Source organism: Gopherus evgoodei, chromosome 5, assembly GCF_007399415.2.
Source record: "Gopherus evgoodei ecotype Sinaloan lineage chromosome 5, rGopEvg1_v1.p, whole genome shotgun sequence".
NCBI classification, from domain to species: domain Eukaryota; kingdom Metazoa; phylum Chordata; order Testudines; family Testudinidae; genus Gopherus; species Gopherus evgoodei.
In genome coordinates, this window is record NC_044326.1 from 23,475,191 (window position 1) to 23,494,324 (window position 19,134).

Sequence of the window (19,134 nt, forward strand, 5' to 3'; positions counted from 1 at the left end):
AGAAACATGCAATATGATTACAGTCAAAATGGGGGAAAAAATGACATGGTGCTGTTTTAACTGTTACAATGAATTTTATATTCTAACAGTAAGAAGATCAGAGGGGGAGGATGGAAGTTTTGATCAGGACAATAGAAAGGTAATGTCCAGAATGCAGGAAAAACATGCAGGTTGTTAGTGTTTTTCAATGGTACCGTTTTAAAATCTTTTTTATTTTTTAGATATTTTATTTTTATTGATCATTATTCTAGTTATTTAATAGCAGCAAATGTGTGTTTGGTCCTTCACAGAGGATATAGAAAGATATTGCACCTCCCCCAAAGTGCTTGCAATCTAAATTCGATAAATGATGGAACAAGTAGGGGAGGCAAAAAGTAGGAAGAATTGAACTAATGCAATAATTTCATGCATTTACTCAATCTGGACACGTTCATTGGTGGTTGAGTGGAGGTGTTTTTATTCAATTTATTTATTTTAAAGTGAGAAAAAGTAATAAAGTAACATTGATTCACTTGTGGGCATTAATAGTTGAATTTTTAAAAATGCACATGTTCTGAAATGAGGACAGAGTAGCAGCAGTAATTAATAGGAAACCCATTCTCAACCAGGTGGATCATGTTAAGTATCTGATACTAGAACTTCTGACAGTCTCATGATGCATTGCACAGGATGTGTCTTCCACTTTTATGACTAAGGGAATGATTGGTACAAAATTACTATAAATAAAAATTGATCAGAGAATTCCCATGTCAGTGAATTTGCAAGAATAAATGCAAAAGTTAAGGTTTGGTTTTGTTCTGTTCAGCTAAAGACCAGTTGGCTGATTCTGAAGGGGGAGATGGACACCAGAACTAATTCTCCAGATTTGGATACTCAGTCACTATCACATGGTCCTGGAACTGACAGAGAACAGCTCCGGCAAATGCAAGAGGATGCAACCACCATATATTCAAGTAAGTATTTACTTTACACCGTTAATTGTGGATGTGGGATTGTGGCTTGACTAAGAGAGACAGCCATGCCATAGGCTTCTCTGCACATTTCCATTCTTTGCCTTTGGCCTCCACCCAAACACTCCATATTTGTAAATTGGAATAGCCAGTGGTTCATTGTTTTGAAATGCTGCTCTCACTAGCTATCAGTACTGAAAGTGTTCTCCAAGTTCTCTTCATTTAACTTGACAGGAAGTGGGGGAGTACAGGGACATAGTCATCAAGAATAAAGGAACCTAAATTTTACGTTTAGTACACGAATGACAAAAATGATAGATAACTTTAGAGGAAAATACCTTGGAACAGCAGTTGTCCTAAGAGAGGGTCCCCCCACTACACTGAGATGGAGATACAGGTCGACTAGGGTAAATAATTTGGGGAAGCAGTTTTTCAAAAGCTTTCATCCGACTGCAGAGCATATCTGGCAGCAAAGGTAATGTGCCAGTCAATGGTAATATGATAGCTGGCTCCTTCATCTTCGTATTGAGGAAATTATGGCTCAGCTATACAAGAGAGGGAAAAAAGTGATGCAGCAGAATCTGTTACTAGAGTGAACCAAGTGAAAAGAAACAAGTAGTTTGGGATCCTACTGAACCAAAGCAAGGTGATTTCCCTTCTCAAATACCATCAGACATTTCCCACACAGGGAATGTTTCATAAAAGCCCTTTGCACGTGAAGCTGTCTCTGAATGCCACAAACTCCTCACATCCAGAAGCAACTGGGAAAAATGAGCTTAGACTATGCAAATAAATAGTGTAGGCACATGCACCATGAGAAGGCTGACTGATGGGTTGATATGCTGCTTATCTATACATGTTTTGAGATAACAGGCCTTATCTGAAAACCTTATGAGGCAAAAACTCTCCCATAAAAACGTCTGTAACACACAGTAAACTGTTTTTTAATATACAAGCACCGTACTGTGTCACAGGTTTCTCCATGGGTCTATCATTCTGCTTCCACTCACTCATTTATCTTTTATTTTCTAATATCACACACACAGCTCAGAACCACAGAAGTCAGAGATAGAAAAGACCCTGTAGGTTATGTGGTCACCTCCCTGCTGATGCAAATTGTTTCTTGTTTTACATTTTCAGATGTTTTGCCCAGTGTAGTTTTCAGTGTACCCAATGAAGGTTTCCACCACTTATCTTAGAAAACCATTTAACAGCTAAATAGTTCTGGCTTTGAAGGTTTTTTTCCTGATATTCACTCTCTTTTATTCCCTTCCTTTATTTTATCCAGTTACTCCTAGTTCTATCCCCCGTGCTGTCCTAAATAATTCCTTTCCTTCATTCCTTGTTTACACCTTTCAAGTATTTGTAGGCTACCGAGTGCCCCACTGATCATTGCTTAGCTGTTGTCCCTCCCATATGTGGATGAGGAGTAAAGAGAACCTTAGCCCCACCCCTAAACCCAAAGAGTTGGTCAGTGCAATTTAGTCAGCACAGCAAGGGAAATAATGTATGTCAGGTGTAGGTCTTGCACAAATTACTTCCCCCACAGAGCAAGAGGGGACTGCAAGTGGCTCGCTGAATCACAGTCTGGTTCCAGGTCTGCTTCTGGGGCAGAGCAACAATGTCCTGCCCATTACAGAAGTCTTGTGGCAAAGCCACAATTGAACTCGGTAATAACTAGACACCATAGTAACGATTGCTCCACCCTAGTTCATTTTTTTTTCTGTCTGATATTAATATTATAGGCTAGGTGTCAAAGTGTCTTAGGCCTTGTATGCCCACTGAGCTCTCTTAGTGGGAGAGATTTTATTCATGGATACCATTTCAGGCATTACCGTGTCAAGTTGAAGAAAAAGCTAGAGGGCATTAAGATGCTGAACTCCCCTTCCCCTCCAACCCTTGCATATAGTCTGAAAGTGCTGAATATCCAAATACCTGTACCTTATCAACTCTATTTGGTTGTGTGTGTGTGTATACCTTTATCTGGAGAGAGGTATATATTTACTGCTAGTAATGGTTATCTCTGTTCTGTATAAAACATTTCTCTCTTTCAAAGCTCATGGGCACTTTGGGCACCAATGGTGTATCAGACCACTTCATGTATTGGTGTGATCTATTGTATTCAAGACTCAATCATTATCCTAAGTTTTGTTTAACTTTTCTTGCTTACATAATGTCTGCATAAATATCTTGCTGCTATGTAACTGGGACATACATATGTATATTATGGTAGGTAGGTTTAGTACATGGTGTTTATAACATTTCAAAATAAAATAGTAGTATCTGAATAGGATTCCTCAGTGAATTTGAACTTTTTTTTTTTGAAGGTTGATTGCTACAAATAGCTCTTCTAAGAAAATCTATATTGATTTACAAAAACACAGTGTCCATAAATGGTTCGACATAGATTTCTAGTGCATTATACTGCCACTCATTTAACTTGAGAAGTTAAAGGCAATTCAACAGTTACTATTTCCTGAACCACAGACATTCTTGATTTTGGGGTCTGAAATAGTGCAAAAGAAGCTCTACAAATGATTGTTTAACTCACTGGTATTGTACCACTTCCCAGATGATCCTTTGATGCTTAGCTTGTTACTATTATTACTTATTCCTTGTATTGTGATAGCACTTAGAGGCCCCAAGACAGAATCACATAATTAGAGACGGTCTCTATCCAAAAGTACTAATTTAAGACAAGATGAAACATACAATTGGAGGTGATAAAAGAAGAACAAGAGTAACCCTGTCAGGAACACATGGTTACATACACTCGCTGGGCACAGAGTTAGTCAAAAGACAATACTACTATCATGTTTCTTTAGTTTTCAGTGTTGTAATAGTTCCCTTTCTTTAGTGACATGCTGGTTACCATGTAGCAGGGAGTACACATTGTGCATATATAAAGCATTTTTGTCTTGTGGATATATTTTTGGACCAGGACTTGGGATATCTGGTTTCTAATCCTGGATCTGCTTCTGGCTTTGAGATCTGTGCTTGAAAAAAAGCTATATAAGAGCTAGATGCTATTATCACTTTTTTGCAGTGTAATGCAGTTGTGCCTTATATTTTCCTCTCAAAAACAGCTGTTTAATATTTTGGATGTGAAATATACATTAACTTTTTAACTTGTCATCTATAAGTGTAAGTTGTTTCTGTTATTTTTTACCATAATCTTTAATTTTAAAGACCAAAGGCCAGATTTTCGAAAGTATTGAAGTGCCTAAAGATGCAAATGGGCACTTCTGAAAATCCAATTAAGTGCCTATTTGCATTTTTAGACACCTAAATGCCTTTGTAAATCTGGCCCCAATTAGCCTATGGTGAAATGCAGTCTCATCGCGTTTCAGGTTAGCATGAATAGCATGCAAGGAGCCATATCAATTTACAATGAGCTGAAGTTTTAAGGACAGATTGTCACATATCAGTCAAGTACTCAAAAACTCGACAAGATACTGCAGAAGCATTTAGCATCTGATGTTTGCGGTTGTTACTAGTATGTTGGCTAGTTCAGTCTAGATTGTTTCATTCAAAGAAGAGCAACCAGGAATAAGGTAGTATATAATATACCTGAGAACTTCCTATAGAATGAAATGTTGTCTCCTGTAGAAGTCAATGGAAGTTTTCCCATTGACTTTAATTAGGCCAAGATTTCACCCCTGGAAGTTTTCCAAATGGCCACAAGATGTCGCCTGTACTTCACTTCTCTGATTTTCACACACAAAATTCACCACCTTCATCCTGAAATGAATGTTTGTCCTCATTAAGTTTAGGATGTAAAACTCCCAAACTGTTAGAGATTAAAGAAAGTTTGTTAATTCTAAACTGTTTACTTTGCACCAAAGCATTTCCCTTTGGTGCTATAATATTCCACCATTACCTAGGAACATGATGGGAAATTCCGACTGGGAATTTCACAAACCAGAAGAGGCCACCATTAGAAGCAGGAAACCGCATGAGACAAACCTTTGATCCCTTCTGACACTGCAATTCCTGTGTTCCTAAATAATTTGAATGTAGGGCTTTACGCCTTTTCATTATTCCTATTTTAACCTATCCCTTTACATACGCAGTAAAGTCACAATATTTTGGGATAACACTAAGCCATGTCAGCCATCTACTTACTCTGTGTCACTGCTCTGCAGGGCAGAGAGGTCACAGGAATTGATCTCCTCAGTAGTGTTCTTCACTAATCTGTTTGATAGGCCAGGACAGGGACTGTAACTTTATCGTTTGTATGTGCAGTACCTAATGCAATGTGGTCTGGATTCCTGATTGGGGCTCTAGGTGCAACTGCAATACAAAATAGCAGCTAATAATAAATAATGCACTTAGTTCTTTAAGTAGGAACATAGAGTTTGCCATATTGGGTCAGAGAACTGATCCATAGAATTCAATGTCCTGTCACTAACAATGGCCAGTACCACTTTCTTCAGAGGAAGGTGCAAGAATTCTCCATAATGGACAATTATATTATAATTTCTTCCTGATCCCATGAATTAGTAGCTAGTTTATACCCTATTTTTTAAATGAACCCTATCTAGTGTACCTGTGGATTTTCATATAAATACCTTTATCTTTCTGGCATCCTGCCAAGCTTCTGGCCACAGTGAGATCTTGTGGCAATGAGTTCCACAGATGGTGCATGCACCTTTTTGCTTTTACCATTTTAAAATATTTAGCTTTTCAGTTCCATCGACCATCTCCTCAGTCTCAGGTAATAAGGAAGTATAAATAGGAGTGCCCAGTTTACTTTCTCTTACATCATTCATTGTTTTCTCTATCTTTAGTGTGTCCCCTCTTATTCATCTCCTTTCTAAACATACAGGATTAGATCCTCTGCTTGTGTAAATTGGCAAAGAACTAGTGAAGGGAGCTGTACAGATTTATACCTTCTAAAGATCTGGCTAATAGTTGGACTGATTATTTAAGGAGGTTTGAAAATGGCCGTAGAAAGAGATCCGAGCATCTCTAACGATGCCAGAGTATCTGGACAATACCCAAAGATCATTTTACGCACAGCTGAAACGCAGTCACCTCAGGGAGAAATGAAATAACTATTTAACAGCACCTAACAACGCTAAACACCAGTTTAAGACTGGAAACAGAAAATACCTTTTCCCATTGAAACTGCAGAGCAAATTTAGTGGGGGCAAAAAGCTATTCTTAAACTGGAATTTCACCGGGACCATATTCTTACAAAAGGTGCCAGGAATGCAGGTTGGCAGAACCTCTGAAATAATGGCACATTTATTACCATTCTGGGGTAGCAGCTCAGCAGTGAGTCAGAGAGGTTACCTCTGACTTTGTCCTCAGTACCACTTTCTACCGCACCAAATTGTTCCTCAGAGGTCTTCCCCATCCCCATCTGCGAAGCATGCAATCTTCTGAGATCTGGGATGATCCCGACCTGACATGATATGAATTATAGATATGGATATATTTCTCTTTTTAAAAACCTCCCCGCAAGACTGAGATGAAGCATACACATCTGCACTGTATCTCAGAGGCTGGGCGATAGCTCTTGCAATTGATTTCCTGTATTCTGTGCTTGTTTTTATTAATTAAATTGTAAAGGTTTTTGCAAAAATCTCTCAATACATATTATGTCTTTTACAGGATTCCCATATGCCAAATCTGCTTCTCTTCCTGGCTACGGAAAGAACGGATTGCACCAGGTAGGTATTAGTATAGAATGCGTTACACCTGCTAATATTGTACCATAAATACACAGCTTAGTGACCAGGTAGATAATCACAAATAACATACAGCTTTTTAAAGACTTTTGGCTATCAGCTCTGCCTAACACATTCATATGCCAAGGGAGTTCAGCCATGTCTGTCTTCAGCAAGCAGTCAGCCAGATTGAGCTTTCTCTTTAATTGTGTATTGCATGAACATTAAGAGTCTTATTTTTCTCCCAAAACAAACACAGATCCAAAAATGTAGTCTGCACATATAAAGAGAACTCAGTAAGTGTTAAATTAATCATTGAGAAAGAAGGACATATATTTAAAGCAAGCTAGCTCTCCTATGTTAGAGAAAAGGGGAAGCAACCCACAGATGGGTTGCATTTCCTGACGTGGGTAATCTGATTTTTTTCCAGTGTTCATATATGTAGGTTTCCTAGATTTTCTTTTTCCTTTTATCAAAAAAGGGGAGGGAGCAGCGGGAAGAGGAGGGAGACAAGCACAGGTATCTAATCATAGTTATTGTAGGTTCTTCAAGGCAGTGACTGTCTTGTTGTTTTGTGTTTGTGCCGCACCTATCACAATGGGGTCCTTATCCATCACAGGGCTCCTAGGCACTTAAGTAGGACCTCAGAGTTACGGCCACCAGGGTTACAAACTGAGCAGTCAACCACACACCTCCCTCTCTCCCCATCCCCTCCCGAATACAGTACAGTAATGTGTTAAACATAAAGTACCAAAAAAAAAAGGGAAAGCAGCATTTTTTCTTCCACACAGTAAAGTTTCAAAGCTATATTAAGTCAATGTTCAGTTGTAGGCTTTTGAAAGAACAAGCACAATGTTTTGTTCAGAGTTAAGAATATTTCAGAGTTACGAACAACCTCCATTCCTGAGTTGTTTGTAACTCTAAGGTTGTCCTGTACAGTTGATGATGAGGCTGATGATAGTCATTGCACTATTGTCTCCAAAAGGAAGTTTGGAAACAACTACAGTATGTGATCTAGGCTGTATTTTACTGAAGACAAGAAAATGACTTCCAATTAATCACGGGGAGCAGCAAGAGTGCAAGTGCCATAGCCTGGCTGAAATGTTGAATATATTTGTATGCATTTTTTGAAATGTATGTCCTGTTAATACAAATCGACTAGCAGTCTTGGTGTTGAGCCCAGTCTCTGACACTCTGAATTCAACCTCAAAGAGAACAGTGGAGTTATGCCATGTGCAAGGTCGCACCGGTGTGGGTAGAGCCACATGCTCTTCAAAATGGCATCCCCAGAGGCAGCCCTCGATTAGCTGCCAGCGACTGGCGCCGTAGGCGAACCGTGCTATCGGCATCCCCCAACACCAAGGGCAGATCTAGGCTGAGGGTTTTGGTAAACTGGGAAACATTTTGCCCCTTTTTTCCTTTTAATGTTTTTAAGCTTTTTTTTTTTTTTTTAACAGAGGCTTAATTATTCTGTTTGTCCGTCTATCCAACCAATGTTTCTGAGATCAGATAAAATAGAGAGATGAAATTTTCAGAATAGATTTGTACACAACAGCTAGATGATATTTCAATCCAATTTCAAATAAAAATGCATTAAAAATATTAATTATAATTTTTATTATTACAAATCCAAAATTATCCATTATGCTATCCTGCTTTAACTGCCATTACCACCACATTCAGTACAAAAAGAAATAAGAGAACTCTTCAATGAACTTTAACCTGTATTTACAGAACACTCTGAATAAAAAACACTCTGTGCTCTTAAAACATGACTTTTCTTGCTTTAAGTTTTGAAAATTCAGTCACTAGTTCTTTTGGATCCAATTTTCTAGCTATTTCATGCTCTACTGACATTGTGGCAAGTCCAGCAAGTCTCTCTTGCACCATTGTTGAACGCAGATATGTTTTTATCAATTTTAACTTTGAGAAGCTACATTCCACACTAGCTATGGAAACTGGCAAAGTTAAAAGAATGCGTAGAGTTATAAAGATGTTTGGAAAATTGTCTGTGAGTTTATTTTCACAAACAAGCTTCCATATTTCTTCAGGAGTGGAATGTTTCTTAAGTCTTCTTGAAAAACCCTAAAGCTGACTACATAAATCTGTAGCATCAATGTCTTTTGAATTTTCATAAGTCAATGCTGACTTTCTGCTCTATATGAATTTCTGGCTATGCGACCTTGATGTGTATTTGAATTATATGTCACTAGCATTGCAGCTCTCGCCATTGGCGGATGTGTTTCATTGTGGCTGAGTTATTGCTTATCAAAATTGCAGAGTGGGTCATCTTGACCCTGTGTCGTAAATTTTTTTAAAAATTGCTAAAATATTATTTATTTTGCAGTAGATAAAAGATTTGACATATTAATAAATTCTCAGAAATGTAGAGAAATGAATTATAATTCATATTCCCTCTATATGCACACGGGAATTGAAATAATGACATCTTCATTATTTTATTTGTTTTTTTATCTTTTTCAGGGTTTTTTATTTATTTATTTTTTTAAATTTGATTTTTTTTTCCTCTCAAATGTGGTGCCCCATTTAACTTGCACCATAGGCGACTGCCTAGTTCGCCTATATGAACAGGCCGCCCCTGGACATCGCCATACGATTCTGGACAAAACCACATCGGTTTTGTCTCAGTACCAGATGAGGAATAAACCACACAAAAATAGGACACTCTGGTTTAAAACCGGACAAATGGCCTAAATATAAGAACATTAGAATGGCCATATTGAGTGACACCTATGGTCCATCTAGCCCGGGGTAGGCAACCTATGGCACGTGTGCCGAAGGTTGCATGCGAGCTGATTTTCAGCGGCACTCACACTGCCCAAGTTCTGGCCACTAGTCTGGCGGCTCTGCATTTTAATTTAATTTTAAATGAAGCTTCTTAAACATTTTAAAAACTTTATTTACTTTACATACAACAACAGTTTAGTTATATTTTACAGACTTATAGAAAGAGACCTAAAAACATTAAAATGTATTACTGGCACGCAAAACCTTAAATTAGAGTGAATAAATGAAGACTCAGCACATCACTTCTGAAAGGTTCCCGACCCCTGATCTAGCCCAAAGGTCCTCAGACTATGGGGCGTATCCCCTGGATAGATGCAGAGGAATGTTCAGGAGTATGGCTGAGCCTTCGCTCCTGGGTCCGCCCACAGCTGTGGTCCCAGCCTCAGTCCCCTTCCCCATAACTGTGTCCTTCCCTCGAGCTGCAGCCCTGCCCCCCGGGATGAGGGGGCAAGACCCTGAAAAGTTTGGGTCTAGCCCCGATATCATGTCTTCTGACAGTGGCCAGTGGCAGCTGCTTCCGGGGGAATGAACAGAATGGCAATTTTGAGAGATCCATCCCCTGTCGTCCAGTCCCAGCTTCTGACAGCCAGAGGTTTAGGGAAATCTGTAGCATGGAGTTGCATCTCTGTCCATCTTGGCTAATAGACATTGACAGACCGTTCCTCCAGGAACTTATCTAATTCTTTTTTGAACCCAATGATACTTTTGACTTTCATAACATCCCCTGGCAATGAGTTCCACAGGTTGACTTTGTGTTGCATGAAGAAGTATTTCCTTTTGTTTGGTTTAAACATGGTGCTGATAATTTCTTTGGGTGAGCCCTAGTTCTTGTGGTATCTGAAAGGATAAATAACACTTCCCTATTCACTTACTCCATACCATTCATGGTTTTACAGACCTCTATTAATTCCTCTCCTTAGTCATCTCTTTCCTAAGATCAGCAGTCACAGGCTTTTTAATCTCTCCCCATATGGAGGCTGTTCCATACTCCCAATCATTTTGTTGTCCTTCTCTGTACTTTTCCCAATTCAAATATATCTGTTTCGAGATGGGGCGACCAGAACCGTATGCTGTAGTTAAGGTGTGAGCGTACTATGATTTTTTAAAGTGGCATTATGATATTTTCTGTTTCATTTGTTACCATTCCTAATGGTTCCTAACATTCTGTTAGCTGTTGACTTCCACTGCACACTGAGTGGACGTTTCAAAGAACTATCCATAATGATCCCAAGATCTTTCTTGAGTGGTAACAGCTAATTTAGACTCAATAATTGTATATGCATAGTTAGGATTACTTTTTCCAATGTGCATTATTTTGCACTTCTCAGCATTGAATTTCAAGAGCCATTTCATTGCCCAGTCACCCAGTTTCATGAGATCCTTTTGTAACTCTTTGCAGTCAGCTTTGGACTTAACTGTCTGGAGTAATTTTGTATCATTTGCAAATTTTGTCATCTCACTGTTTGCCTCCTTTTAAAAATCATTTATGAATATGTTGAACAGCACGTGTCCTGTACTGATCCTTGGTGGACCCGCTATTTACATCTCTCCATTGTGAAAACCATTTATTCTTACCTTTCGTTTCCTATCTTTTAACCAGTTACTGGTCCATGAGAGGACCTTCCCTCTTATTCCAGGCCTGCTTACTTTGCTTAATAGCTTTTGGTAAGGGACCTTGTCAAATGCTTCCTGAAATTCCAGGTACATTATATTCACTGAATCATCCTTGTCCACATGCTTATTGTCTCCCTCTTTACAAAACCATGTTCACTGTTTCCCAAAATGTCATGTTTATCTATGTATCTGGTAGTTCTGTTCTTTCCTATAACTTCATCCAGTCTGCCTACTCCTAAAGTTAGGTTTACTGGCCTGTAATTGCCAGGATCGCCTCTGGAGCCTTTTTTAAAATCAGCATTATATTAGCTACCCTCCAGTCATCTGGTATAAAGGCTGATTTAAGCAATAGGTTCCATACCACAGTTAGTATAGGGAAGGGACCCCAAAATGTCATCTCTATCCCCCTGCCTTCACTAGCAGGACCAAGTACTGATTTTGCCCCAGATCCCTAAGTGGCCCCCTCAAGGGCTGAACTCACCACACTGGGTTTAGCAGGCCAATGCTCAAACCACTGAGCTATAAGCTCCTTGAGAACTCTTAGGTGAATACCATCTGGTCCTGGTGACTTATTACTGTTTCATTTATCAATGTATTCCGAAACCACCTCTATTGACACCTCAATTTGGGACAGTTCCTCAGATCTGTCACTGAAAAAGAATGGCACATCCTGTACAGAGAAGGCCGATACAAATAATTAATTTAGCTTCTCTGCAACAGTTTTGTCTTGAGTGCTCCTTTAACACTTTGATTGTCCTGTGGCCCCACTGATTGTCTGGCAGGCTTCCTGCTTCTGAGGTGCTTTAGAAAATATTTTGCTATTAGTTTTAGTGTCTTTAGTTAGTTGCTCCTCAAATTTTTTCTTGGCCTCCCTAATTATACTTTTACATTTGACTTGCTGGAGTTTTTGCTCCTTTTCCTCAACAGGATTTGACTTCCAATATCTGCCTATACAGTATACTTTAATCAAGGAAACAGTGCTTGATATCTGACTGATTTGTTGGTAAGAATTATTCTAATCTGAGGTAACAGGGAGATTAGGAAATGACTTTGAATTAGTAAAACTGGGGAGTTCTTACAGCTACTTAGACTGTAAGCTTCGTGGGGCAGGTGCTCTCTTTTCGTTCTGTGTTTGTACCACACCTAACACAGTGGGATCCTGGTTTGTGACTAGGGCTTATAAGCACTACAGTAATACAAATAATTAATAATAATAGTTAAGGCATCTGGATAAAAATCAGCAACCAAGGGAGATTGGTATTTTATTATTTTTTATGCTGTGATAGAAATTATTTCTTGTAATCTAAATAAATTAGGTTTGCGGGCGCATAATATGTTGTGAATAGTTACTGAGGGCTGTTGTATCCATCCCTTTCATGAGTTAACAGGCAGGAAAGGGAATATGGAGCTGCTCAGGGCAAAACTGTAGCCTCTGCATGCCGAGTGGTGCATAGATTAATCCGTAAGTGCTCTGGCAGGCATACACGCCCACCAAAATGGGGAGCGACAAAGACAGTTATATAGCATTGTGCAACAAGTATGTTTGCAGTAGAACAGTTTACTATTCAGAATTAAACTGTGCAACAGACATTTGTGACCAGCAGGTGGCAATATTTTTCCCATCTATGCAATGCAAAAGTTGAAATGCGCATGCAAACTTCATGAGTTGAAAAGGTCATGCACGGTCAAGTCCCCTTTAGGCCAAAACTGTGGCATTCTTTTCAGCATAGCTGTTCTCTGTTTGGAATGCAGGCTCGTACCAACTTTTATGGTTTGTTATTTTTAATCAGTTCTCCCAGTGCTGAATAATAAAATAAAACAAAAAAGGGGCCTTGCAGGATCTGTAAACATGGCTGTGCATGTGACTCATCCCCGAACAGACAAGAATGAACCTCAGGACTTAAAACAAAAACACTGTTTTCCGGTATCCTGTAATGTCAGTCAACTCATCATAGCATTCGTCAATCAGAAGGAAGACAGAGAATGCTGTATCACATGCACACAACTCTTACTGCCTTTATTGGCAACTGAAGCTGAGGGCAAAATTTGGGCTGTGAATTTCCAAAGAGCCTAAGGATTTTTAACGCTCTCAACTTCCACTCAATTTCAATGGGATTTGGGTGCCTAACGCTATTAGTCTATTGCGAAACCTCTAGCCTTCGCCCATAGTGCCAAGTCTTCAAAAACCTGGTTCAGCGCACCTGTTGGGAGGGAGGGTATAGGTGACTTTCTGCTACTTTTCCACCTCTTTGATCCTGGGGGGATGCTGGGGATTGGAGCTCAGATTAGAACAGCCTCCATTAGCTATAGAGTGAAGCACAGGGGATATATGAGGGATCAAGAATCTGGCCTTAGGTGTCTGTCTGTCTAATCATCTGTCTGATACTGCCACTGATCAGCACTTTCAACATAAAATAAATAGCAATAATGAAGTCCCTCATTAATTTCAAGGAGTCTCTAGCACATCTGCCTTTTAATGGATTAAATTCTCTTTGGGGGAGGGATTTTGGTTTCAGTATTTTTGGCAGAGGTATAGAGCAAGAACAGGAGTGTCAATGTTAGTCTCAATTATATCACAGAAGATTAGGGTTGGAAGGGATCTCAGAAGGTCATCTAGTCCAACCCCCTGCTCAAAGCAGGACCAATCCCCGCACAGATTTTTACCCCAGTTCCCTAAATAGCCCCCTCAAGGATTGAACTCACAACTCATTCTTATGATGAAAAGAGTTTTTCAAAGAGACAGCTTTTGCAGCATTTCCTAAGGCTGCTCAGGCTCTGAATATGTGTTATCTCCTCTGGAGGTTTGTTGAAAAACATACATCCATAGTTGAAAACCATTGATTTGAGAATGTCTTTGCTTCTATTTACACAACTGCCTCTCTGCATTTGTACACTGAGTTATTTTGCACCTTTTTCAGTTGCCTGCTTGGAAAAGTTAGACTGTGTTATAATAAAACTGTATACTTCCTTAAAAGGATTTGTGCTTTGATTATGCAGGTAGGCTTTCTTATTTTCATCGACAGTGTTTTACCTACTATTTTGTTTGTTTTAGTTTCTTGCTACATTCTTTGTTTCTTGCTCTTCCAGACTGCAAGTATGGGCCAATATGAAACAGACCAAGATGCCAGTTGGGGGATGAGAGGTACTTGGAGAGATGATTCTCAGTCACTCCTGTCTTTCATGTATTTTGCCTCTTGTATGGGGTTTGTTAACACGCTGTTATTACTGTTACCCTGTAAGATCCTCTCATGGCTCTGTTAAGGATGGCTAGATGGTAGCACAGCTCAGCAGTTTGTCTATCACAGAGAATCAGCCGCTGTTTTCTTTATTTTTTATTTTATTGAGAAGGTGAAGTATAGAGTACTGCCATCATAAGTTGAATCAAACCCAGTACCCCCAGGCCCCAGCACTGGGCAGTGGCCTCCATTGTGCTCTTTTGTTAGCCAGTGATATTCTTATTCCAAAGGCAGAGAGGAAATTCAGTCTAAAATCATAGAATCATAGGACTGGAAGGGACCTCGAGAGGTCATCTAGTCCAGTCCCCTGCATTCATGGCAGGACTAAGTATTATCTAGACCAGAAGTGGGCTAACTTTTTGGCCCTAGGGTCACATCTGGGTATGGAAATTGTATCACAGGCCATGAATGCTCACAAAACGGGGGATTGGGGTGTGGGAGGAGGTGAGGGCTTCGGCTGGGGATGTGGGTTCTGGGGTGGGGCTGGGGATTGGGGGCTGAGGGTGCTCTGGGCTGGGACTGACGGGTTTGGAGGGCGGGAAGGGTATCAGGGCTGGGCAACGGGGTTGGGGCACAGGAGGGAGTTGGGACACAGGCTCTGGGCAGTATTTACCTCAAGCAGCTCCCGGAAGCAGCAGCACATCCTCCCCGTAGGCACTGCCCCTGCAGCTCCCATTGGCTGTGGTTGCTGGCCAATGGGAGCTGCAGGGGCAATGTGCGGAGCCCCCTGGCTGCCCCTGTGTGTAGGAGGTAGAGCGGGGACATGCTGCTGCTTCCAGGAGCCGGCTGAATCTCAAGGGACGGATTAAAATATCTATAGGGCCGGATGCAGCTCCCAGGCCATAGTTTGCCCACACCTGATCTAGGCCATTCCTGACAGGTATTTGTCTAGCCTGTTCTTAAAAATCTCCAGTGATGGAGATTCCACAACCTCCCTAGGCAATTTATTCCAGTGCTTAACCACCCTGGCAGTTAGGAAGTTTTTCCTAATGTCCAACCTAGATCTCCATTGCTGCAATTTTAGTCCATTGTTTCTTGTTCTATCCTCAGAGGTTAAGAAGAAAAATTCTTCTCCCTCTTCCTTGTAACAACCTTTTTGTCTAATCACCGATCACAAAGTGTAATCACTATATTACAGTGGAACCTAAACCTTAGCAGGGTCTCAACAAGCAGTATCTGTCTGCATTAACCTCCCTTATTATGAGTCAACCTGATTGTGATCATGGTGAGCTAGACCTGGGGTGGGCTTTTCCAAAGAGCTCAAGTGGGAACTTCTGCTCTTAAGTCACTTAAGCTCTTTTGAAAATCCCATCCTTAGGCTTTGCTCTAGGGCTTTGTGTTGGTCCTTAATTTATTCTCAGTATCTCAGTAGATAAGGGAGTATAGCTTTAAAGAAAAGCTTCATCTCTGATTTTAAATATTTTAGGCAATAGCGGTTCTACAAAAGCCTCCCCACAATCCTGGTTGTCCTTGCAAGCATCAAAGTACTATGGGGATTAGAGGCCGTGTGATGGTATATGCAGCAACATTGACCTAGACTAGTCTCATGCTAGGTTATGACCAGTAACCCTAGAAATAACAGAAAAGAAACCCTCATTATTCTCACTGCAGTCATTCTTTCCACTTCAATTGGTCCAAGCATCAGGTGTTGTCACTTTGGAACTTTCTGTTAACATGATGATATTCATATGTTCCAAGATTGTAATGTGCCTAGTGATCTGTATGTTTTAATGATTTTCAGTAAAGAGCAGGAAAGGAGGAGCTTTCCGACAAGAGACTGAGTTAACTCACACACAAGCCACTTGAGAAGAAAGATTTCCAACCCCCCCCCCCCCCCAATCGGTTGCTTTTGCCCATTGTATAACCCCATGGCACCAGGAAGCAGACGCCTCTGTCATCAGTCTTTGATGCAGATTACCAGCATCATTGTTTCAGCAATGGATAATGTTAGGGCTGTCCAGACCACCAGGGTCAGAAGGTTACCTGTAGATAACTATAAATGCAATTATCCAGCAGCTAGTCAAGCAATTGAGAGAAATGCAGTAGTGTGAAACATTCATCTCTGCTAACTGTACACTAGTGCAATCATGAAAGATCCCTATGTATTCTAAACTATCAAACCATTTCCCATTTTCTTACAGAATACAAGGTAAGAAGTGTCATGCCAACACTGGGAGAATGCTCAGATTCACCTCTTCCTAGCAAGGTTAAATGTGTTCCTTTTTTCTTATTGTGTCCATGTGAAATATGTATGTCAAATATGGATACAAGTATGTACCATTTAAATTTGTAAGTTACACACATTGCCATACAGCAGAAGCACATTTCGCTAGAGTTCATGCCTTTGTTACTTTTTGCAACAGATCTATCCTTATGAAACACTTATTGTAACAAACCGAATTCGGGTGAAACTGCCTAAGGATGTGGACAGGACCAGACTGGAGGTAGGAAACATTTGCTTTTGAAATCCTTGTTCTGTTAATTCGTTAACTGACTTACAGTTACTTCTACTGTTGCTCATTGGTGTAAATGAACTTGGGAGAAGTCATATTCTGAACAGGTGTAAATTGGCATAGCTTTTTTTACCTCTCTGGAGCTAGACCAGTTTACACCAGCTGGTCTGTAGAGGTTTGTCCATTAACCAGATGTTGGTGTTCTGTAGCAATCATTTATTTGGGCAGCAGTGCTTGTCAGTCTACATCGTTCATTGAAAGCCCTATCCTGTGAAGTGCTGAGCAAAATATGTTGTCCTGCTAACATCCATTGAACTCAATGGAATTTGAAGGAACTCAGCCCCTTGCAGGATTGGACCTTGGGAGATATCATTCATTTTCAAGTTACTGAGCTCTTAAATAAATTAATTAGTTAATATAACATGAGTGAATATTGCGAGTGCAAGGCTACTGCTTCAAATGATATGGTCCTTTTCCAGGGATGGTCTGTGCCTCTCATCCTTTTTGAAAAAAGAGTAAATGATTTAGTACTTTGATCATTTGTACAAATTGAGTACAAATATTCTGATAAAATTGACAGAATGGGTCATGAGTGGAGAAAAAGAAAACTTTACAAACTTTCAGGGCATTTATACACTGTGACAAAATTGAAAATCTTGAGAGTGAAAAAATGTGCTCTAAAATATAAAATATTTAGAATTCCAGGAGTGCTTCCCATAAATAAAAGGCCTGAATCTGCAATCTTTTTATATACAGAACAATTTTATGAAGCCAGTAAAAGTTCTAAATATGGAAGTCTTGTGGGGTGAACCCAAGTCTTGGTATTCTCAGTCTAATTAGACATGTTAATCAACATGGCGACTTCATTTCACAGGCTGTAACTGTTACTGGTTTAAGGGGGTTGTTTTATAGAACTGTGTGCATGCAAGTCTCACTTACAAAATAAAAACAAAAAAAGTGCTTGAAAATCATAACATGAATGTATATTTTAACTGCATTATGTCAGAGAATAAGGCAAACAAAATTGCTATTACATATAGGAAATGTTGGCTGGACTCTGAATCAGCCATTGGGGTTAGATTATTAAATCTCATTTTTAAGTAGCATATCCAATTTTCATTAAATGTAAGTTGAAGCTGCAAATAGCCACCCAGGAAAAAATGGAGGCTGATTAAGTTTGAATCTATGAAATAACTCTGGCAGCTTCTCAGTTATGACTGTTCTGTTGTTAATTAAGGACGGTGCTTTATTTCTAATGCATGCTAATCAGGGAAGTTCTGTATGTGCATGCTGTTGAGCTCAGCACTGCTAGGGACTGAGATTCTGAACAAAATGACACTGTATGGACCAACTGCCATCCCCTCATGAGGGAATTTGGTATATTCTAATTCACCCGATAGATCATATAATCACTCAACTAGCCCCGAATGGATTATTTTTCAAGTTCCTGGAGAGCCACTGGCTGCCTGGTGGTAGTGCAGGAGATCCAATGTAGCTGGACAATTTCTTGGGTTTGATTTTAATGCTTCCTAGACTAGCATGAGCTGGGAGCATTGAAGAGCAGCATGTTGTTACTTGAGTGTCTTTCCAGTCAAGGTAGAGTGTGATATTGACAGACTGCAAACAGAGTCCCATCTAGCCTCCTCTAACCAGAAAGATGTTGGTCATGATAGATGCCGGAGATGTGAAAGGGGCAGCCAATAGATGAACAACAGACAGGAAAATGGAAGTTTCTCTCTCCTCCTTAAGATAAAGACAATAGGAATAATTTGCATCTAATTTATCTGTATCCGAAAGCACTGCACAAGCTAAATATATCTATAGACAATACCAGAGAAACGCAGCCATCCCTGGGTGGTGAGGGTGGCAGCCAACAGCCAAACAGCACCCTTCACAAACGTGGGGAGAAGACTTTTTGACCCTAATACTATTGCAACCCACAACTCACAAAGATCCAGGGGATCTTGAATATCCACATTGAGCAGCCAGGCCCTTGGCTTTTAAAAGAACCCCACAGAGTAAAGTGCATGTTATTAAATTACCTATCCTGAACATATCAAAAGTCTGAGTTTATCTTGCTAGAATTTGAACCTGTGTTTCCATGGAGTCTAGGGATCTGATCCTACTCACTCTGGTGTAAATCAGAAATATCTCCTTCAAAGATGATTAAGTCACACGGGTGTCAGAATCAGGACATGCGTGAACCCCAAACCATGAAACCTCCCCTTTGGCTCTGTGATCCATAATATCAACAAACCAATCTTAACATTAATGAATGTGTTGAACAATTAATTTCTAAGGGCTAGTTCCTGAAGTCCACTATCATTTTGTCTGTGTAAGGACTGAATAATGAATTCAGGATTTGATGTAAAGTATTAACTAATTATTGTAGATTAAT

At 39.9% G+C, this 19,134-nt stretch overlaps 1 protein-coding gene across 9 annotated transcripts in view; it reads left to right on the forward strand.

Moving 5' to 3' along the window:
• ABLIM2 (actin binding LIM protein family member 2) overlaps positions 1–19,134 on the forward strand; it is a 241,224-nt gene that overhangs the window by 205,188 nt on the left and 16,902 nt on the right. For 7 of the 9 annotated variants that reach the window (XM_030564068.1, XM_030564061.1, XM_030564064.1 and 4 more), the window contains 6 exons: positions 90–139; positions 806–953; positions 6,570–6,628; positions 14,135–14,189; positions 16,425–16,489; positions 16,647–16,727. In XM_030564068.1, the coding sequence (XP_030419928.1) occupies positions 90–139; positions 806–953; positions 6,570–6,628; positions 14,135–14,189; positions 16,425–16,489; positions 16,647–16,727 (458 nt within the window). The remainder of the gene's footprint in view (positions 1–89; positions 140–805; positions 954–6,569; positions 6,629–14,134; positions 14,190–16,424; positions 16,490–16,646; positions 16,728–19,134) is intronic. The other 2 variants (XM_030564065.1, XM_030564070.1) reach the window with 1 other exon arrangement.